General features: G+C 40.3%; 2 protein-coding genes across 2 annotated transcripts; one reads left to right on the top strand and one right to left on the bottom strand.

The window, feature by feature from the left end:
• Positions 1-1,491: 1,491 nt before the first annotated feature.
• On the bottom strand, positions 1,492-11,961 carry TDP2 (tyrosyl-DNA phosphodiesterase 2). Its single transcript, XM_058175257.1, has 7 exons — positions 11,585-11,961; positions 10,912-10,994; positions 9,523-9,696; positions 6,567-6,658; positions 5,376-5,494; positions 3,031-3,201; positions 1,492-2,082 (listed from the first exon to the last, which is right to left on the bottom strand). Exons 1-7 carry the CDS (start codon positions 11,906-11,908, stop codon positions 1,801-1,803), a joined length of 1,245 nt encoding a protein of 414 aa, XP_058031240.1. The 5' UTR covers positions 11,909-11,961; the 3' UTR covers positions 1,492-1,800.
• On the top strand, positions 11,914-19,220 carry ACOT13 (acyl-CoA thioesterase 13). Its single transcript, XM_058175259.1, has 4 exons — positions 11,914-11,999; positions 12,161-12,370; positions 16,251-16,435; positions 17,886-19,220. The coding sequence occupies exons 2-4, from the start codon at positions 12,287-12,289 to the stop codon at positions 18,046-18,048; spliced, it is 432 nt and encodes a 143-aa protein (XP_058031242.1). The 5' UTR covers positions 11,914-11,999; positions 12,161-12,286; the 3' UTR covers positions 18,049-19,220.
• Positions 19,221-22,462: the final 3,242 nt, after the last annotated feature.

Below are 22,462 nucleotides of genomic sequence, written 5' to 3'. Positions count from 1 at the left end.
CCTCACTTCAGAAGAATTGATAGGCGGCAAAGTCAGAAGGAAGGGAGGGGCAGGCCTGGATAAGTGCTGAGTCATGGAGCCACACCCCATGGCCTATATAAAGGATCTGCTTTCTGGCAGTCTCTGAGTCAGGCAAAGTCGAACATATCTTGCTGAAGTCACTTTCTGGTCTCCTGCCTGCCTTGAGGACTTTGCTAGGACTTTGGCAGAGCTGCAGAGGCATGCCTGATTTGGATTTCCCTGACCCGGCTGTCAGCGGAGGAGTGGGACACGACAGACAAAGGGACAGTTTCTTCTCCTTATTACATCACTCTGCTGAACAGCTAATTTGCACAGTTCTAATTTGTATGTATATTAATCCAGTGGTCTCCAACTTTTCCACCATGGCAGCCTAGCCCAACCCAGCCTGGCACAGGGGTGATGCGTGTGCGCCCTTTGCTGACAAATGGAGCTCATGCATGAGCAGAGGGCACTCACCTTATGCGCAAAGCTCCACTCATGTGAGTGGAGCTTCACACACCAGCACAAATGCCCTCTGCTCAAGTGCCCTCCACTCACACGAGTGGAGCTTTGTGTGAGCACAAGGCCCACTGCTATGAATGGAGCTTCGCATATGCAAGCGCATGCTTGCCCATTGCTCGCACAGCCCAGTTTGAAACAGGGTTTCGTAGTGGACCATGGACCAGAGTTGGGAACCTCTATATTAACCCATACAGTGTGGCTGTAGTATTATTTATCTTTTTATTATCTTCTTTAATTCCCCCTTTTATTTGCATTATTATTTTTGTTGTTGTTATACTCTTTGTTGTTTCACAACTACTCTGCTTCTGTACTTCCTTGTGTGTCTAACCCCACTTGGCCAAATAAAGCATTCCATTCCATTGTAATATGCATTTCTTTCATATCCATCTAATGGTTAGGCTAAGAAATAAGGTACTAAGCTTCTGCATAGAAGGACATCTTACATTAGCAGCAGCGGTTAAAGGGAATATTGGCTAATCAGAGCTGAAAATGTTGATAATACAGTTAACAGTGGATCCCTAAGTTCTACTAATCAAAGCCTCAACTTGAAAAAAGGAATACAAGTAGAAGAGCTTATTCTTTTGCAACACAGCCCTTGCTCATATTAGGTCTCTCTTCTCCAATATCCCTCCTACTTTTTTGCCATGAACAAAACTATTGTCTCTTCTTTTGGCCCCATTCCTTATCACCTCCTGGAAGAATTATGTCATGCAGAAGATGTTTCATTGACTTTTGATTTTCCTCCATTAGAAAGCTCAGGGAACAAATAAGTAGCAGTAGGACGATGAAAAGTTAGGGTCTGGACACTCAAAGAAAAGGGTAGTGAAGATCAGGTCTGAGTGTTCACTAATAGCAAATCTTGATTCTCGGAAAGAACTAGGAATTAGAGGATATTCCAGCAATGCAGCAATAGTTCTGAAATTATAGTCTTTTTCTTCCTGAATTTCAGCTACTAAAACAGTCTCATTATAGTGAATTCACAAGGATTCTTTATTAAAAACAGATTATGTGTTTAGTAAACTATTCTAACTTTTGAATAATATATACAACATAAAATAATTTCTCTCTCACACACACACACACAAATTAACTAAAATGTCTTCTGCATTGCATGAGACCTTCATATTTTAAATGGAATGTTTCACCTTTGCTAAGCAAGAATTCCCCAAACAAGTAAAATGAACTGCTTAGTTTACATGATTGTGAATAAAAATTAACATTAGAACTGGTTTAAAATTTTGAAGAACATAAAAATCACAACAGTGAAATGTTTTCTTCTTACAATATCACATCGAAATTGCAAAACAGTCCCCAATGATCACTAGGAAATCTGCCACAATCTAGTTTTTCCACACCAATCAGATCCAAACTCTGAGGAATAATCTGTCCACCATCTGTTGCACCTCGGAAAAACAGACGATCGAATCGACTTTTGCACTTGTATCTTACATTCAAGTTACTGTTTTGGCTTGTATCCCATGTGTACTGGCAATGTTCAGGCTTGCCCAAGAACTCCCAAATATCCAAAACATTGTTAGGTAAGCCACCTATTTTAGCAACCTGATAAAGATAAGAGCAGAAAGTGATAAGAGAACAGGAAACATAATAATTATATTGCTTTCAAATTTGAATTATGTTTTCCTCTGGTACGCTGCACAAGGCTGTCTTCCTAAAGTTGCGCACAGTGGTTTCTTCACAAGACTTGGGGAAGATGGCCTTATGTGGCCACAGCAAGTATGACCAATCAGAAGCAAGAACAAAAATATGGTACAGGTCAGCTGGGGTTGCAGGTCATCCAGGGGCTGAGTTGCTGGACTAGGACGAGGGCAGCCGGTTGGGGCTGCAAGGACTCCCTGGGGTGGCGGGTTTTTTTTGCTGCACTGTTGAGGCTCCCTTGGGCAGATGCAGCTTCATGCTGCACTGCTGGGCTGCAGCTTCACACCACACTGCTGGGTTGGCTGGGGCTCTTGAGACAGCTGAGATTTGAGCCATGCTGCTGGGCTGCAGTTTTGCACCACGCTGCTGATGCTTCCTGGATTGGCTGGTGTTTCCCAGGATGGTTCTCAGGACCACACTAATGGGCCTTTGGGCTTTTCTGCTGTATTGCCCTTAGGAGTTTCTTACAGCCCCGGAATGATGTAGTTCTGGGGCGCTGTTGTACAAGGCAGTCAAAAGGGCAGAGATGGGAAGGGATGGGTAGTTGTGAAGAGGAGACAGTCCCTTACCCTGAATAGAGGCTCGAGACTGGGAGCACGTAGCCAAGAATGGCTTAGATTGGAACGGACCCACAACTAACTCATGGAATTTGGTTAACAGCAACAGGGAGCCATTGCCATTTGCTTGCCATTGCTAAGCAAAGCAGTCATGTGACACTGGAGTTTATAACCAAACTGCTTAGTGACGGATGTTCTGTCGCAACTGGTATCTTAAATTAAGGATTACCTGTAGATACCAGGAAAGAAGATGCAAAAAAGGATTGGTGGGGGACGGACATTTGTCCTAGCTTACCTCTTTGTCTCTTAAGTTTGTATCACCTCCAAAAATCACAGAACTTGACTCGGGTACCTCTGCTATTTTGGCAAGCACCAGTTTCAATTGTTTTAAACGCTCTTCACTGTGATCCTTAGTACTCTCCAAGTGGGAAGTCATAAGGCAGAGGTCATTGCCAGAAATGTTTACCTGATATTTAAAAAAAAAAAAACAATATGCAAAGCATGAAAAAATAAACTTTGTTTACATTACTCAGCTCTCCCATTCCACCTTTTGTTTTTGATCATCACAAAAATGAAGCCTTTTAAAGCTTGTAAATCCACCTACCCTTAATATAAATGGAAACTAAATAGGAATGCAAGCTATAATTATTTTAGGTTATCAGTGATCTCCTAAAATAATAAACTAATTTGTTGTAAACCACTCCCCACCCCTCCTAAATAACACACACAGACCAAGTTCTATCAAGACTCCCATTTTATCTGGACAAGCCACCTGCAGAAGCTGCCCTGAACTGGGACTTGAGTGCTGTTTGAGTGCTGTTCAAGATGAGTTCTCTAAAGCTCCTGTTTGCTCTCTTTCTCCGCCCAGCACCCCAATCACACTGTCTCATGGGCATCTGCTTCCAAGGAGGCTCGGTCTTGGAATCCTTGGTTTATCTGCTTGATTAGAAGTAAACTCTGCCCACAAACTCCATCTTCTTGTATAATATGCCCACTCATGAGCTGGAGCAGTATAGGTTTTTTTTTTTTTTCCTTAGCCTTTGACTTGAATTTTTAGGGACTATATTCCTTCTGAGAATGCTTGCCAATAATTGAGGAAACAGCTTTTCCTTTTCCTCGCATATCCCCTACTCAGACATCCTCGTAAGTAAACAAGATATCTGTCTATTCCAAATACAACCCCCAATGAGGCAGCACTGATACAAAGGGGAGATACTTCCCAATTGTTTTTTCCCCCCTGTAGGCAGGGAATATCTATCATGCCCAGAGATCCATCGGTCCAGTGGACCGTCTAGGTCATGTGTCTCCAACCTTGGCAACTTTAAGCCTGGAGGACTTCAACTCCCAAAATTCCCCAGCCAGCTTTGAATTCTGGGGTTGAAGTCCTCCAGGCTTAAAATTGCCAAGGTTGGAGATCCCTGCTCTAGGTCCTTCTACTTCCCAGCCCCACTGGGACTCCCTAGTTTAACATTATATGCAAAAAAATCAACTATGCTTGTGTTTTGCATTTTCTCTTATACTTGAAAATAGCTTAAAAATAAGTATCCTATTACTATCCTGCATACTTTGGAAAAAACAACTGGACCGTGGATTAAAATGTCACTAAAATATATTAACAGGGGTGACCTTTAGAATATTAATCAATGGTGTTGATTGATGGTGTTCCAAACCGCTTCCCAACTCTGCTTAGCTTTTCAGAGGGACTTCACTTTTTTGCATAGAAGTGGAATATGAAAGTAGAAACAATTGCTTTGATTTTAGTGGGTCACCATGGGAAATACTTGGAATTAGGCTGTGGCAGAAGGGTGGCAAAGACAAATCCCTCTGCCTGGATCCCATACACTGCCCGTTCAGTGCTAACAGCTCATTAACCATGCATAGGCCCAAGAGTAATGAGCACAACCCTCTCAAATTTCCTTGTGACTGCCAAGGAAAGCAGCCCCTAGCCTTTTAGGCACCAGGGACCGGTTCTGTGGTGAGAGTTTTTTCCACAGACTGGAGGGGACGTAGTTTCACATGCTGCCTGCATCCCGCAAATGGGGCTTTGCTTGTTTTTTTGTGGCCCCGTTTCTGGCATGTCACGGCCTAGGGGTTGGGGAGCCCTGCCCTGCTCACATTTTAGAACCGCTGAATTGGTTGATTAATATATTAAAGGTCACCCCAGTTGATATATTTTAGTGACATTTTAATCCACAGTCCATTGGTGTTTTTTTTCAAAGTATGCAGGACAGTAATGTAATACTTATTTGTAAATTATTTTCAAGTACAAAAAAAATTCAAAACACAAGTATAGTTGACTGCTTCACATATAATCCTAAACTATAACACGGCTAATCTGTTTTAAATGTCACTGTGAACCAAGACTGAATATTATAATAAGTGAAAACTTAGCTTTTAAATCCCCTTGTAATATTACAGAAAAGTTCTCATATTTTCTGAATTTTCTCCAAATATATGTATATTCTATATACAAAAAGCTAATATACAAAGCTAACTTGTGAAAATAGAAACAGTTTAAAGTTAATAGTGAGAACACCCACTTCCTTCCCTAATAATGTCCCATTAACTTGCTTTTAAAAAGCCTTAACTTTAGGCTGCCAAACAATTTTCTCCATAAAGCTGAGATAAAAACTCACTTACATATACTGCTAATAAATTTCTCATCATAGAGGTTGTAGGAAAAGCTGTTATTTCATGTTTTAAAACTTTTACTCTTGATTTTTTTAGCATGATAGCGGTAAAATAACCATCCATGTTACCTGGAGAGACAGATGGTCAAACATACAAAAAAAAAAAAAAAAAGGAAAGGAAAGGTCAATACCATGGCATTTCAGTCAGAATTTCCATACAATAGTAGACACTAATCTTGAATCTGGAAGAATTTCAGACATGTATGCACCAGTGGTGGGTTTTAAATTTTTTTACTACTGGTTCTGTGGTCGTGGCATGGCTTGGTGAGTGTGGCAGGGGAACGATACTGTAAAATCTTCATTCCCCAATCAAGGGGAAGGTTACTGCAAAATCCCCATTCCCTCCCGATCAGCTGGGACTTGGGAGGCAGAGAATAGATGGGGGCGAGGCCAGTCAGAGGTGGTATTTACCAGTTCTCTGAACTACTCAAAATTTTCGCTACCAGTTCTCTAGAACTAGTCAGAATCTGCCGAATACCAGCTCTGGTATGCACCCATTATTTTCATTTCTCATTTTGAATTAACCCCATTAAACAAAGTTTCACATTTTTTTGGACTACGCTTGGACTTTGCATGGGAAGCTGAAACCTGCAATCCCGAAGCTGTGCATGGAAAAGGAAGTAAATTGGATTTAATTTATATTATTGCCTTACACACTGTAAGCCGCCCTGAGTCTTCGGAGAAGGGAGGGATATAAATGTAAATAAATAAATAAATTTTTAAGCACAATTAATCCAGTGATTTCCCATGCATTTAATAATTTCCAGTTTTAGTTATACACTGAAATGGTACACAACTTTTGGAGTATTCTGGAAACTTCCCACAAAGGTTTTAAGGGATTATATATGTCAAGTTTAAGATTAACATGTTTTCCAGTGTCGGATAAATTGTAATTAGGTAAAAACAAGAACTTCTGAAGTCCACATAGCCACACCAGATACATGAGGCTGAAATTCACTAACTCACATTTGTGTACTCTAACCACAGTTTATCTCTTCCTAGGAAGCTAGTATAATCAACTTTCTGCAGCTCTATATAGTGACATTATACAGTATCATAAAAATATCATTATTTGCAGTTGCTGCATTAAGCTGAGAGTGACTACTATAACTTTATACATTAAGTTGATAACTTCATTTACCTGGAATAATTGTGTAACTGACTGCTCTCTTCTGGAGGTAACTTAAATATACAGGAATAACCTCTTGTAAAAATACCACATCTGGGCTATATCTAAATTAAAAAGAGGCATTTGTAATGATACCTATTGTAACCGTAGGAAGAAAGGTGGTCACTTCAAGAAAACATACAAAATCATGATGTTAGGAACTGAATGGAGAATACTTTGCAATTTTCCAGTCAATTTCTTCTAACCCCTTTTAAAATAACCAGTGCACCAATTCACACTTCCCAGATTTTTATTTAGGGTACTAAAAATTCTGGGTTGCTTGAGATGTGATGTGAAAACCTTGTGATGATTCTCACACAAAAGTTATTTCTGAATGTTGCTTACGTATCATTACTATATAATGTAAGCAAACCTGTGTCTCACAGAATTCCGCACCCCTGCAATGCAACTATGAGTAGACATTTTTATTTCATTAATCATGAACTAGGTTTAACTATAAATCTTAAACCATTTTAATTTTTCTTATCTGAGGGACCATCTCTTGCAAGTCACATCTACCCAACCCATCAGAGCGAGGAGGCAGGGAATGTTGAGGGTCCCATCCCCGAGGGAGATACATTTGGTGGGACCCAGAAGAAGGGCCTTCTCCATGGTGGCTCCCTCACTCTGGAACAACATTCCCCAAGAGATTAGAAGGCCTCCACTGTAATACTCTTCCAGAAGGCGCTAAAGACCTGGTTCTGCCAGTGGGCCTAGGGAACCCAGAGCGGGATGGAGTCCATTAAATGGCTTGTGTGATCTGCTGTTGCTGGGGCGGGGGGTGGGAGTTGATTTTGTTATATTGTACTATATTAATTTATTTCATTCTTTTTGTTAGTTTTTACTCTTTTAAACATGGTCTTGTATTCTGTAAGCTGCCTTGAATCGCCATGGGTGAATAGGTGGTAATATAAATTAAATCAATCAATCAATCAATAAACTCATGCTTTGAAAATAGCTTATTACATTACAATATTGCAATCTGATCTTACTCTCAGATTTCTACCAGATATTCAGATGCTTACAGATACATGCAATTAAACAATTAATAAAGTTAAGATGGCAACTTTGATAAACTGCTTTAATCTTAAACTCTGTGGGCATATCTGTGGGCATTTGATAATGCTTACTTCTAACTATATATCTATGTGTATGTATGTGTGTGTGTATACTGTATATATGTTGGATTGCATAAGATGCCTTTGATCAGTTTAAAGTAACTTGCTAACTACAACTGCATCTACTCAGAGGAAGCACTGCAATTCTTTAATAATCTTCTCAATGTATTTCTGCAGTGTATTATAGATGAGATAGAGTAGAATAGAGTAGAGTAGAGTAGAGTAGAATAGAATAGAATTCTGAAAGGAACCTTGGAGATCTTCTAGTCCAGCCCCCAGCTCAAGTAGGAGAACCTATTCTATTTCAGATATGTGGCTATCTAGTCTCTTCTTAAAAACCTCCAGTGATGGAGTGCCCATGATTTCTGAAGGTCAGCTCTTCCACAGGTTAATTGTCTCACTGTTAGGAAGTTTCTCCTTAATTCCAGGTTGATTGGTTAATTTTCAACCATTGTTTCTTGTCCTGCCCTCTGGTGTTTTTTTGAGAATAATTTGACCCTCTCTTCTTTGTGGCAGTCCCTCAAATACTGGAATACTGCTATCATGTCTCCCCCATTCTTCTTTTCTTTACACTAGCCAAACCCAAATCCTGCAGCTGTTCTTCATATGTTTTAGTCTCTAGGCCTTTGATCACCTTAGTTGCTCTTCTCTGAACTTTTTCCAAGGTCTAAACATCTTTTTTGTAGTATGGTGACCAAAATTGGTAGCAATATTCCAGGTGTGGTCTTACTAGGGTTTTATAAAGCGGTACTAATACTTCACGTGCTAACCTTAATACTTCAGATGCTAACTTGAATAGCCAAAATAATTTCAATATTTATCAACCTGGATCCCTAAATCATCATGCAATACCATCATCAAATACAGAAACTGGCTATAAGAAATAATGGGAGCCATCTGAGGGCTATCTTTGGAGTGGTGTGGTGGCCTAGAGGTGGAGCTCTCGCCAGGAGACTATGAGTTCGATCCTAGGTAGAGGCAGATGTTTCTCTCTCTCTGAATATATCTGCTGAACAAAATGCCATATTGGCAACAGGAAGGGCAGCCGGCCATTAAACACTCTGCTAGTTCCATTCAGTTGCCCAGACTCCACCTGCAAGGGATTATGGGGTCATTAAATGAAGATGGTCTTTGGCAGAAAATTTGCAATAGTAATTTTGATTTATGTCCTTTTAATTTGCTTGTGGCTTTCTCCAAAACATGCTTTAGTGAGCATTCTAGAATTACTAAGATCATAAATATGAAAATGACTGAATAAAACAGAGAATTAGCACAAGTTTAAGATTAATGTTCCTGTTTTAGAAGCACAGTAATTTATCTCCAATTCATGCAAATTAACTATAATTATTTCTAACATTGTCTAAACGAATAGTTGTATTTTACGGATACAAAGAAAGCATTTGGGCACCAGACAAAGTAAAACATTTTTGCAGCAAAGTCTTAAACAACCTTTTTGTTGTTATAACTTTTTGTTACTTATAGACTTACAGGCACACATATTTTAGCACTGTATTACAAAAGTATTCAACTCTTATTAAAAAGTAGCTAGTACAAAGCAAATGCATAATGTTGTTCAGAGCAGGGATCTCCAACCTTGGCAATTTTAAGAGTTGTGGACTTCAACTCCCAGAATTCCTCAGCCAGCAAAGCAAAGCTGGCTGAGGAATTCTGGGAGTTGAAGTCCACAACTCTTAAAGTTGTCAAGGTTGGAGACCCCTGGTCCAGAGCATGCTTGCTCTATAATTAATCTCGTTAAATCATTGGGGCTTATTTCCATAGATGCCCACAGGATTACTGTGATAAATACTTACAAAGCTAGATAGGAACAGACTCCTCGTGCCCTTTCTTGCAGATTATTTGAATCCAGGCCATCAATATTCCAAGTGATTAAAGAAAAAGTGCTGTCATCTTGTGGGCAGATGCCTGCAGCTTCCACTACTGCAGCAGCTACAGTATTGGTAGTTGAATGATCAGTTAGCTCAACACTGGAATGCACATACACAAATTAAGAATATTACCTAAAGTAATTTTCTCAAGAACATTTACTTATCTACAGGCTTTAAAAAGTAATTTTCTAAAATTACAGTAGGTCCAGTTTACTACATAGCATGCAGTGGTTGTCACAGAAACATTTACAATTTTTCACATCAGAAATCAGCCTTGAAGCTACGTGGCCATCAATTTCCCTCTGGTGCCCTAAGGTTTTAGTTGGCATGTGAAACTATCAAGTATGTGAAGTCAGTTGCCAAGCGTCTAAACTTTGATCACATGTGCATGGGAATGCTGCAACGTTTGTGTGAAAAACGGTCACAAAGTCACTTTTTTTCAATGCTGTTGTAACTCTGAACAGTCACTAACTGAACTGTTGTAAGTGGAGGACTATCTGTATACATTAACTACATTATATATTTTATATGCAGCCCAAGACAATTCCTCTTCACTCCATGCAGCTCATGCAAGTCAAAAGTTGGATGCCTGTATTTTAGATTATTCCTACAATCTCTTGCCAATGGCTATGACATCTGGTCAAATAGCTGTGAAATTTCAAACATTTCAAGTACATAATTTTAATTATAGTATTCCTATTTAAGATCTGTAGGGGATTCACTACAAATAGAGAATAGTCAGAGCCCCATTAGACTTAAGAGCAAAAAGTTGATCACTGCTTTGAATCATACTGAACTAACTCCATGCAGTAACATACCATAATTTATTTTTGAAATTCACCATATTAGAACCTATGCACAATTTATGCATAAATACCAAATTCAGGCACGAAGAAAATGATTAGGTAGGATCTTCCAAGTCAGCAAACAGGGTTGTAGGTATGTCATTTTGCATGGGGAACGGTGTTCTGTTCCACACAGCACCAAGTTTCATTTCTCTGTTGACTTTCAACCTCATAACTATAAACAGTGGCTGTAAAAAAAGATCCTTAACAAATTTGAAAATGAGGAGAGAGTGAAACGTCATTCTCTCTCTCATCCCAAATCACCTCACAAAGTTGTGGTTAGGAAAATAGGAAGAGGAAGGTGTGTTGGATACATTTGTCGCCTCGAGTTATTTGTAAAAATAATAAAGGTGGGATACAAAAAAATAAAATAATGGAAATAAAAGGGATTAACACGGCCACATAATGGAGGGGAATGAAAGATTTTCCCTCCTATTCTCCACAGAGAACCTTCGCATAAATAACTTACGGAGCCCCCATGGCGGGAACTGGATGGGACATCCCGTCGACATCTTCCTCAGGAGACGGGTCAAAGTATGAATTCAGCGCCTTCTACAAAAAAAAAGTCAAAACCTGGTACAGCTAGTCCTCCACTTATGATCACAATTGAGCCCAATATTTCTGTTGCTCAGGCCTAGAGCTCACAGTACCCTGGTTTCTGGCCAGCACCTTAGTCGCTACACCCAACTGGTTCTCTTTATAGGTGATCCTTGACTTACAACCACAACCGAGCCCCACATTTCTGTGGCTAAGCGAGACATTTGTTAAGGGAGTTTTGGCTCATTTTACAACTTTCTTTCTTTTTGCCACAGTTCTTAAACAAATCACTGCAGTTAGTAAGTTAGTAGCCCGGTTGCTAAGTGAATGGTGGCTTCCTTATCAAAAGGTTGCAAAAGGTGACCCCATGATCCTGGGACATGGGAGCGGTCATAAATACGAACCAGTTGCCAAGTATCCAAATTTTGTCAGCATGATCATGGCTCATGAGGACCATGGGCAAAGGTCGTAACTATGAAAGAACGGTCCCCAAGTCGTATTTTTCAGTACCGTTAACTTTGAACGGTCACTAAACGAACGGCTGCAAATCGAGGACCACCTGTACCGTGGTGGAGGCAGGGAGAAAGGCTCAGAACGGCACCTACCTGCATATCCCAGCCGTTCTCGGCCAGGTAGCGCTCAGCCACGGCTACACCACTATTACTGATGGAGGCAAAGTCCATGCACAGGCGCTTCCGCTGCTCCTCCAGGTCTTCCCGCGGCCCTCCTTCCTCCGCCGAGTCCACGCGTGGCCGCTCCTTCGCCTCGGAGGCCGCCTGCTCCGCCTCCCTATCCGAACAGCTGCCCTCCATCTCTTGGAATAGTTGTTTCGCAAAAAAAAAAACACCAACCCGCAGCCCTTTAAAACGACGCGAAACCGACCAGCGTTTCCCCGGGCGCTTCCCGTTGGAGCGAAAAAGGCTGCGCATGCGCCGCCGAGGATCTGCGCCTCGGAATTTCCTGTGTTTTCCGAGCGTGGGGCGAGGCAGACGGAACGCGGAGGCGCAAAGAGGCGGGCAGGTGATTCGAAAAAGGGGCTCGAGCGTTCGATGGATGGAACGTTCCCCGCGAGCTGCTTTGGCACCGGGACCTACCGCGGATCGAAGGCGCGGAGGGAAGGGGCGGGGTTTGCGTTTCTGCGGATTGCTAATTGTCTGTTCTTTTTGGGAAACGGAACGTAGGTTTTCTCAGGTGACGCTGCTTAGCTTCCTGCTACCGCAGCAATTTGCAGCTAGTCGGAACTGCCTCTCCGGGGATCAGCGACCCGGCTAGCATTCTTGCCCTGAAAGGATCCCACATTTGATACCATGACTCATCTCACCATTCAAAGCGTTCGCGAGGTGATGAAAGCCATGTTGGAGTCGCCCTGCTTCGATCGGGTGGCGAATAAGGTAATGAGGTGTTGCCGTAGTTTCGTATTGCTGATTTTCCCGATTTGACCTTGAACAGGTCGGGCGAAAGGTTGCAGCAACTACTGTAAAATCACGGCGTACTCCACTGCATGTTTTCAAGGTCGTTGGAGTAGAGCCGCATTAATCTAAATACAATCCAGAGAGTCCAGAGATATTTTACGAGAAGAGTCCTCCACTCTTCTGCCTGCAATAAAATACCTTATGCCGCCGGACTCCAAATTTTGGGCTTAGACAATTTAGAACTACGCCGATTTCAATCTGACCTAAGCATAGTACATAAAATTATCTACCACAATGTCCTACCTGTCAATGACTGCTTCAGCTTCAACCACAACAATACATGAGCAAATAGTAGATACAAACTCAAGGTAAACCACTCCAAACTTGATTGCAGAAAATATGACTTAAGCAACAGAGTAGTCATGCCTGGAATGCACTACCTGACTCTGTAGTTTCTTCCCCAAACCCCTAAAATTGTAAGCTTAAACTGTCTATTGTTGACCTCACCCCATTCCTAAGAGTTCTGTAAGGGGCATGCATAAGTGCACCAGCGTGCTTACCGTCCCTGTCCTAATATTCCTTTTTACTTACTCTTTTCATGTATTCAAATTATGTTTATACTTTTACCTGTTCTCTTATATATGATTGACAAAATAAATTAATAAATAATAAATAAATAATCTGTGCTAGCTAAAAATTAGTAAAACCCTTTTCAGACTAACACTTTTTATTAAAACGTAAAGTAGAACTCACATCTTCAGATACGTTGGATTGGCTGGACTGATACAGAATTTAAATTCAGATAGGAGAGTGAGGAGAAATCAGAATGGTCATCCAGATGACCTGTGACACAGCTGACAAGTGCAATAACAATTACAATTTGTTAAAAGCCACTGTGTCCGCTGAGACCTTCTGAGATAGCAGGGAAACATTTAAAATGATAATTTTATTAAAGGTTACAATTAAAAAGATAAACCAATACAAACGGAAAATATAGACGGTGAAAAAAGAAAAAAATAGAAAAAAGAAAAGAAAAAAATAGAGACAAAAGAAATATATAAAGAAGTGGCTTTCTCCTTCATCGCAACAAGTACAAATAATGTTCAGGGAAGTTCAGTTTTATCAGTCAAGATCTGAAGTAGGAGAACTACATTGTCAACCGAGAAGTTAACTTTATTGAGTGGGTTAATTCCTATGTGTATCAATGTACTACTAAAACTCCTTTTGTGTTTACGTCCCTATTTGTACCTTCCAATTAGCAGAAAGGATGCATTGTACAAAATTTGAATCAAGGTACATAAAGTGTATTAACTTTAAAAATACGTTAAAAATCCAAGAATTGAAATGTCTGTAATGTGTCTTATTTGCAAATTTACGGCCTCCCTTTGGTCACATCAGTGATTCCTGTCCAAAAGCCGCCAGTGGCTAACATCGCCGCGGAATATCTGCGCCCGCTGGGTCCGGCGCTGATGCGCCATTTCTGGGGCGTCTGGTGCGCATGCGCAGTTGCAGGTCGGATTTCCGGGGGAGCCGCGGGCGCGTCTGGTGTGCATGCGCAGTTGCAGGTCGGATTTCCGGGGGAGCCGCGAGCGAAAAAGATTGGGAACCTCTGGGTCACATGATTGTGATTTCCAAAGCTCCCAGTCAGTTTTCTCTAAACAAGTTGGTAGTCACTCCTATTCCCACTTGTTGTTGTTTTGTTGTTGTTTTTTTTGTCTGCCTGTGACTTGTCACTGAAGTTTGTCACTACAATTACCGGTATTTTTCTATTTATGATGTATATTCTTAGATGATCAAGGGACTATCCAGCATTGGGCTAAAAAATACGTCAGCCTAAAATTTAATGTTCATTCTGGTTGGCATTAAACTTCACGGCCTTTCTCTCAAAGGATGACCCAGTGGGTCACGGGGTTGTCAAATTGGAATTTATAATGAAAGGATGAGGTCTTACAACTCCTATACAGTGAATCCTTTAGATTAAACAAAGAGGGTTAAGGCTTGGAATTTAAAGTTGTTACTTCAGCTGCTATTCAAGAACCTCTGGGTTCCTAGTGCTCGTGGTTAATCTTTTGCAGGTAGGTTTTCATTCATTTCATTTTTTCACTTCTCACTTTTCCTTGTTATTTTTGGCGTGGTGGAAAATTCCAAGTGCCTGATTGTTTTTTAACTGAGTTTACAATACTGTTTATTTATTTTGGGAAAAATATCACTGGACCTTTCAGATTTTCTCCAGTACATTGTACAAAACACATCCTGCCAGGTGCTCTAAATTAGAATCACATTATAGTAGTCCATGAGAGACAAATCAGCATTCAGATGAGTTCAGTGAAGTATTGATTCTTATTGTACATATAGGGAATGCAAACTTCCTTCCCAAAGCTTAGTTGGAATTATAAAACAAGATTTGTTTTATAATTATAAGACAAGATTTATTGATTCCAGCTATAAGAGGCCAAACTTAAACTAAATTCTGGGCCTAGTTGCTATTATCTGCTATTACAAGTAGTCCTTGACTTACAACTACCTGCCTTTTCTGTGATATGGATACAATGCATCAAAGGTTCCTTGCCTTTATTAAAGAGTTCTTATTTCTCTATCTTACAACATATTTCTAAGATGGGGAGGCAAAGTTCATTTTGTTCATTTTTTAAAAAAAAAATTATTTCCATTTTCCAACATCATATTTATGTACAAACTATTATCCATCATTAATCATTAATTTTTATTTATTGCTGATTCGGGTCTGCCCGGCTGCCACTTCCTTTCTTCACAACCTTCCTCTACTACTTTCCCCTCCTTCATCTCCTTCACTTTACTACTTCCTCTCCTCCTTTTCCACTCCTCCCTTCTTCCACCCTTTCTAACTTTCTTATTCCCCTCCTCCTTCTCAACTCTTTCCTACCTACTTTCTTCCCTCCTTCTACTCCTCTCTCCCTTTCTTTCTGAAATGGCAGTCGGGCAGCCCCAATATCATTTTAAATTTTAATTTCATATCTTCAATCATTACTGTACATTAATAACCAATCCATGTATCATTTCCCCCCCCCTTTCCCCCCCTCCCCTTCTCCTCCCCTCCCGGACTTCCCAGAGCAAATACCGGGTATTATGATCAACAATCACAAGCTAAAGTATACAAAATATACATAAACTCCCACACCTCAAAACTTTAAAACTTTAAATCCCCTCACAATAAAAATAAAGAGATAAGAATAATAAAAAAGAAAGAAGAAAAGAAACAATACCAATACTATCTTCCCTTCACATATTACTTCTTCTTACAGTCCATTTTTAAAATTAGTCCATCTTCTCAAATTCAATTTTTTGTTCATTTTTACATGCCCTGTTTGTCTTATAAATATTACATTGATTCCCCCCATCCCACCCCACTTTCTATCCTGATCCTTTTATTTTAAGAACCATGGGGAAAGTGAGGGAATAATATATTAGGCGGGTTGTTTTTGTTTTAGTGCCTGTACAGATTCTCTCTCTCTGCCTCCCACTGTAAAGCAGTCAAAATATAGACATTTGTCATAGAAATGCAGCTTTTCATTAATTTCCTGCAACTGGAGCGTTGTGTGCCACCATCATCCATGAAAAAGAGAGTTAGCATGGAAAAAACTTCCAAGAAGTACAAACTTATCCCCTGCATTTATTGGGCATTTATTCCCTGCCCAATATTGAAGTAAATTTGCTAATAAAGTAACATAAAATTATTCAGGATGTGTGAGTGCTGATTGAAAGTGGAAGTAAAGCAGAACAGCATCTTTATTATTCTGCTCAGAAGAATGTGCATATAGGGTGCAGATAAAATTCACGTTGACAATATGGAACTAGATTTCTGTTTCTCTTCTCAACCCAGATGAAGGTTGTCTCTGCAAACCCTGGAAAAATTGTCTGTGAAATGAAAGTTGAAGAACAGCACACAAACAGAGGAGGAACTCTGCATGGGGGCCTGACAGCAACTTTAGTAGACATTGTGTCAACAGCTGCATTAATGTATACTGAAAGAGGAGCACCGGGTGTTAGTGTGGACATGAATATTACGTGGGTATCAAACTTGATGAAGTTTATTCCCATGCTTGTTTGCTTTTACCTGAGCCTTCATTCTGCACTGAACAGGGCAAATCCAACATGTGTTTTTTCCAAGAAAGCATCAGGCCAGTCCAATGCTGAGATACTACAAGCTGTATAAATTTTTAAAATATAACTGCTTAAATACTTTTTGGAAACCCAGACTTCTGTATCCAGATTCTTCAGAAGTTCTAAAAGGTAGTGAAACATTCATTAGTCATGCTTGTATTTTGAAGTATCCGAGCCATTATTTTAGCTTTATTTTGTATTGTACTATTACTGTGTAAGAAGTGAAACACGTACCGATAGCAGATACATCTGCCTTATATCAATCAAAGATTATTGTACTGTCTAAATCAGTATTCCATATTTACATATAGTAGCACTCCAACTTCAGGTAGAACCTTTTCCTGATCATATTGGAGATTGGATGAGCTGAGCAGTGGGATGGCCTAGAGGTGGACCTCTTGCCTCACAACCAGGAGGCTATGAGTTCAATTCTAGGAAGAGCAGAGATTTCTCCCTCTGGGCGCAAAGGGAAAATTGTCTGCTGTGAGCTCCACGTAGGCATCAGGAAGGCATCCAGCCAGTAAACGCTGAGCTCCGTTCAGTCACCCCAACTCCACCCTGATGCAAGGGATTTTAGGGTTGTTAAAGAAAAAAGAATGGCGATTGGACAGGACTCTCTGAATGCAACATATACACTTTATTCTTAAGTCTGCAGGCTTCTCCAAGCTGCCTATTATATATTAACAGCCTACAATTCAGAGTCCTCAACCTGTCACTCAGCAATATCCTTTTCACTGCATTCTGTTTTAATGTACATGTCATACAGGAATATTTTTATATAAACAAAATGGAATTAAAAAATTTAGGGTGGTATCTATCATTCTGCTCTCCCCAAAACTCTGTTGGATAAGCATTACTAAAAGTGATGGACTGAGTCCCTCTGCAAATATCTCGGCTAAGCAGATAACAAAAGATATCCAACAATTTATTCAGAACTCCTTTTTGGCTTTTATTAATCAGTCAAAAAGTTGCTTAGGCAGGAAATTCAGTGGCTTTCTTTGATTCAGTCTCTTTCTTCTATGCCTCAGAACTCTTAAAGGACAATTGTAAGGATGGAGTGAAGGAAGACAACAGTACACATTGCCTTTCATTGTACCATGTTTCCCCAAAAATAAGACCAGGACTTATTTTTGCTCCAAAAGATGCATTAGGGCTTATTTTCTGGTTAGGTCTTGTTTTGGGGGGAATACAGTACTAAATGCATCCATCTGGCTGACAATCTTAACTGAGGCTTATTTTGGGGTATTACGAACATCCTGAAAAATCATGCTAGGACTTATTTTCTGATTGGGTCTTATTTTTGGGGAAACAGAGTATATATAACAAATATTTTTCTCTTTCTTCTGTATACTAGGTACATGTCATCAGCTAAGATTGGGGAAGAAATCCTGATCACTGCTGAGGTTCTGAAGCAAGGAAAAACTCTGGGTTTTGCCAACGTGAATTTAACAGATAAGATAACAGGAAGACTGATAGCTCAAGGGAGGCACACCAAGCACTTGGGATACCAGTCATAAAAAATAAAATAAAATCCTGAGAAGAATGCAGGATGGAGGAGTGTAACACAGAAAGTTTCAAAAGCTGAAGTGTAGCCATTGGGTAATGAAATGATATTGCAATGTTGAAATCTGTTGTTTAAATTACATTGTCGGCCCAAGGTCAGATTTGTTGGTGTATAAGTGTACACACGTGGTTGTACTTGTATTCATATTTATGTACAAACATGCCTAGGGTGGATGGATAAGGTGTGACTTTTATTTGTTAATGGAACATACATGTAAGAAATAGTTTCTCCTGCTAGGAAAAATTAGTATGGTGGAATTAATATAAGTGTGAACTTTGAAGCACTGAAGAAAAGATAAGAGAAAACAGAAAGCTTTTCCTCCTGAAACTTAAAGTTCCTTTTGAGTTTCAGTTGTGGGAGGGACAGATGATGACATTTTCTCTTTGTCAACCTCAGCAACTTTTAAGCCTGGCTGGCTGGGGAATTGTAGGAGTTGAAGTCCACAGCTGCAGGTTGCTGAGGTTGGAAAACATTGTTCTAAGCACTGGATTGAATCAAGAAGAGAAGCCGTTTTTCCCAGATGTAATTCTTTCCCTGCAGCTCTGGGAGGAACAAAACACTCAGGGAAGCAGTTTTCCATCTTTGGGAAGAGCATAAAAGGCGATGCTAGGAGTTACAAGGTTTTCAAAAAAGTAACGTGGGATTCAACCCATTATGTTTGCAGGGGCTCCAGGTGCCTTTTGTATTGGTGCCTTTAAGCCACGGGGTTCACCTGAATGTATTTTTTTTTAAATCCAGTGTTGAATGAGTGCCCACCTAATAAAACAAGGTGAAAGTCCAAAATCTTTTAAATGGCAGTATTCTTTCCAAAGGAATTTGTCTTGTTAAAAAGTCCTGAGTGGCTGCTGCTATTCAGTAACATTTTGATTTAGAAAATTTTAATTTCAGTGTAAATTCATTTCTGCTATGCGTACCACAACACCAGTAAGAAGATTTTATCCCTTACTTTCTTACACTTTTTAATTTAAAAACTATCCCAGAATCAGCTGCACCGAATGTAGATGAGTGCAGAAACAGCGTAAGTGGTGGAAGGAGAAAGCAGAGGCTAATATTAATTAATTAATTAATAATAATAATCTCAGTTGACTGAGTTTTCCTATTTAATAAATAAAGTAAATAATAATGGCTTGGCCCTTGTGATTTTGTGCCTGTGGGACTTCTGAGTGGTCTGTTCTTTTTTTTATTTTATTTATTTATTTATTAATCAAATTTCTAGACCACCCTTCTCCCGAAGGACTCAGGGCGGTGTACAGCCATATTAAAATACATAGATAGACAATGAATTTAAAATAATTTTAAAATGAAATATTTAACCGGCCAATTGAACTAAAAATAACAAAACCAATTAAAATCAGTATAAAATTTAAAATTTAAAATTTAGAAGCTAAAAAATCTAATCCAGCCCTGCGCACCTGAATAGGTGTGTTTTAAGTTCACGACGGAAGGTTCTAAGGTCCGAGAGTTGGCGAAGTCCTGGGGGGAGCTCGTTCCAGAGGGCGGGAGCCCCCGCAGAGAAGGCCCTTCCCCTGGGCGTCGCCAGACGACACTGCCTAGCTGACGGCACCCTGAGGAGTCCCTCTCTGTGAGAGCGCACGGGTCGGTGAGAGGTATTCGGTAGCAGAAGGCGGTCCCGTAAATAGCCCGGCCCTATGCCATGGAGCATTTTGTGATGCTTGGCTAATTATATTTCAGAGGTTGAATTGTTCTTTCCATTGCTCATGATCCCACACCTGTGTTGATCTTTGGAAAGATTTTTAAAAGGAGGAAACCCCCTACATTGCTCGGCTTCTCCCTAGTGATTTTGCTTGGGTTCACTGTTTTATTGCAGCCAAGGGTGGTTATTCACTGCAGGTGGCACAACTTAACAACCTTTGGCTTATCTTGGAAAAAAAGCTAAATAGGGTCAACTTATTAACTGGATGGTAGAACACTGGGAAACCGCAAGGCCTGTTATGGCAAACCTATGGCACGTGTGGCAGAGGTGGCATGCAGAGCCCTCTCTGCTGGCACGCACACCGTCACCCCAGGTCAGATCTCCATGGTGTTTCTTTCATGAGCTTTTTTTTGCCTGCAAACGACGAATCAGAAGCTCACGAAAGAAAAAGATCTTACCCCTTGCTGCGCTGCCGGTGCGTTGGGATGCCCTGCCTCCTGCCAGCCAGCTGGTCTTCGAGCCTCCGCTGCACATGCGCACATGTCTGTGCACACATCCACCGCATATCTGCGCTGCACACGTTTGCGCATGCGCACACACCTTTCAGTTTGGACATGTGCGCACAGTTTGGGCAGTCGGTTTCTAAAAGGTTCGCCATCACTGCTATAGATTACATCAATGCTATAATTATATTTATTTGTTAAATTTATTTCTTGCCCGTCTCACGACGGGACTACTCAGGACAGCTTGCAACAGTAAAATGGGAAAAGTAATTAAAAATGTAAACATAACAATGAAAGAAGAAAAAGAAACAAGGAAAATACAATTATTGCCTTATACACTGTAAGCCGCCCTGAGTCTTCGGAGAAGGGCGGGGTATAAATGTAAACAAAAAATAAAATAAAAAATTATGAATTTAAAAAGATAGATGGTAGGAAGCAGGAAGCAATGGGTTGGGGGGGAGTGGTCAGCTAATTAGACCAGTAGCCACCTCCAATGGGGTACTCTCTTATTGGGTCATCTCAGATCATTTGAATGCCCAATTGTCGTCTTACATGCATTCTGACGCATCCCAAGACTTCATTAGTTGTGATTATGCTTGATTTGAAGGTAAATATGCCTCTTGTGGTTTTCAGCAAATTGCAGTGTTGGCCTTTTGCCCTTTTAGACTGTCCCACTCCATTTTGCAACAGCAGCGGCATCATTACAGCTTATTCAGATTTGATGCCTGCCTTAGTGAAGTCTACCAGGATTGGATAAGCGGTGACCATAGTAGATCTGGAGGGAATGAAAGAATACTATTCTACAACCCAAAACATTTTTAGACTATCAAACTTGATTAAAAGGCATTAGCTTTTGTGAGCTATAGGTCACACTGGCCTGAAAAAGAACCCCCACTTTCCTGATTTTTTTTATTGCCATTGACTAACAGAACTCTTCTATGATATTCTACAAGCAATCATCTGTCCTTACGCTGCAACTTTTTGACCTAGTTGGTGCAAAGTGCTTATAAAGCCATACAGTAAAATAGCAGGGGATGAAATAGCTCCTTAGTGCTCCCTACAGTGAAGCCATCATGCTTGTTAAACATCTTCTAGAACTGGAATTGCCTGAGTGGGCTGTTTTCAATTTAAACAACTACTCGATTGCTTCCAGTTTCGACTTCTGTGGTTATTCCCTGTCCTCATTCTGAGCGGGAGGGGAAACAATACATGAGATCCTATGGGGAAGCCAATCAAGTTGTTAAAATGTCAAACAACAAATGGAACGGAATTGCACAAAGATAGAAAATAACTGATTTGGGAAGCAGCATTACAAAGATGGAATATGTAAAAACCCCAAAGTTGAAACGAATGCATTGTGTCAGAATAGGCACTGGATAACCCACTTCAAATCTTTTCTACGGAGATAGAAAAGTAGATTTGAAGTTACAGGAGAAAGGAAATTTAATGTTCATACTCAGTATTCAGCTGTCAGAACATTGGCTCCTTTGCTCTTGGAGAAAGGGGAACCTAAACTAATTTTTTTCTCTTGTAAAGACCAGTGATTAAAATAATGTATTTTTAAAAAATGTTTCTGTGCCAGAATTCCATTAGCTAATGAAATTGTAATTAAGTCGTAGCTGGACACTTTTCTCCTGTTTAACCTACACATGATGCTGTCGACCATTCAACAGCAGAAGGTGAGGTACAGATAGCCCTCAACTTGCAACAGTGCATTTAATGACCGTTCAGTTACAATGGCACTGAAAAAGTGACTTGTAACCATTTTTCACAGTTACAACCTTTGTAGCCTCCGCATGATCATGCGATCAAAATTCAGATGCTTGGCAGCTGGTTCATACTTACAACCACCGTTGCTGTGTCTCAAGGTCATGAGATCACCTTGTGCAACCTCAATGGGGAAGCCAGGTTACCGGGTTACTAATTTAGCAGAAGCAATGATTCACTTAACAACTGTTGCAAGAAAGGGTCATAAAATGGGGCAAAACTCACTTAACAAACATCTCAACAGAAATTTTGGACTCAATTGTGGTCGTAAGTCGAGGACTACCTGTATATGATATCCAGCTTTACATCTCCATCCCAGCTGGAACAGCTGAGTGCTGTCTCAGTATCTGGAAGCAGTGAAAGTCTGAATGGACAAGAACAGGCTTCACTTAATCCTAGCAAGACTGAGTAGTTTTGGATTTTAGGGTTTCCTGCATCAGGTC

Source organism: Ahaetulla prasina, chromosome 3 (assembly GCF_028640845.1).
Source record: "Ahaetulla prasina isolate Xishuangbanna chromosome 3, ASM2864084v1, whole genome shotgun sequence".
Taxonomy (NCBI): domain Eukaryota; kingdom Metazoa; phylum Chordata; class Lepidosauria; order Squamata; family Colubridae; genus Ahaetulla; species Ahaetulla prasina.
Note: the sequence above shows the minus strand (reverse complement) of the source record. Positions and strands in the feature narration are given on the sequence as shown.

Bases quoted from the DNA above. Each gene is read 5' to 3' on its own strand.
- TDP2 (XM_058175257.1), bottom strand. From the start codon at position 11,908: ATGCGCAGCCTTTTTCGCTCCAACGGGAAGCGCCCGGGGAAACGCTGG. The intron at 10,995-11,584 runs GTAGGTGCCGTT...TTTTTTTTGTAG, and splicing joins AGAACGGCTGGGATATGCAG to AAGGCGCTGAATTCATACTT. The intron at 6,659-9,522 runs GTAAGTATTTAT...TTTTTAATTTAG, and splicing joins GTCTGTTCCTATCTAGCTTT to ATATAGCCCAGATGTGGTAT.
- ACOT13 (XM_058175259.1), top strand. From the start codon at position 12,287: ATGACTCATCTCACCATTCAAAGCGTTCGCGAGGTGATGAAAGCCATG. The intron at 12,371-16,250 runs GTAATGAGGTGT...TTCTCAACCCAG, and splicing joins TCGATCGGGTGGCGAATAAG to ATGAAGGTTGTCTCTGCAAA. The intron at 16,436-17,885 runs GTGGGTATCAAA...TCTGTATACTAG, and splicing joins AGTGTGGACATGAATATTAC to GTACATGTCATCAGCTAAGA.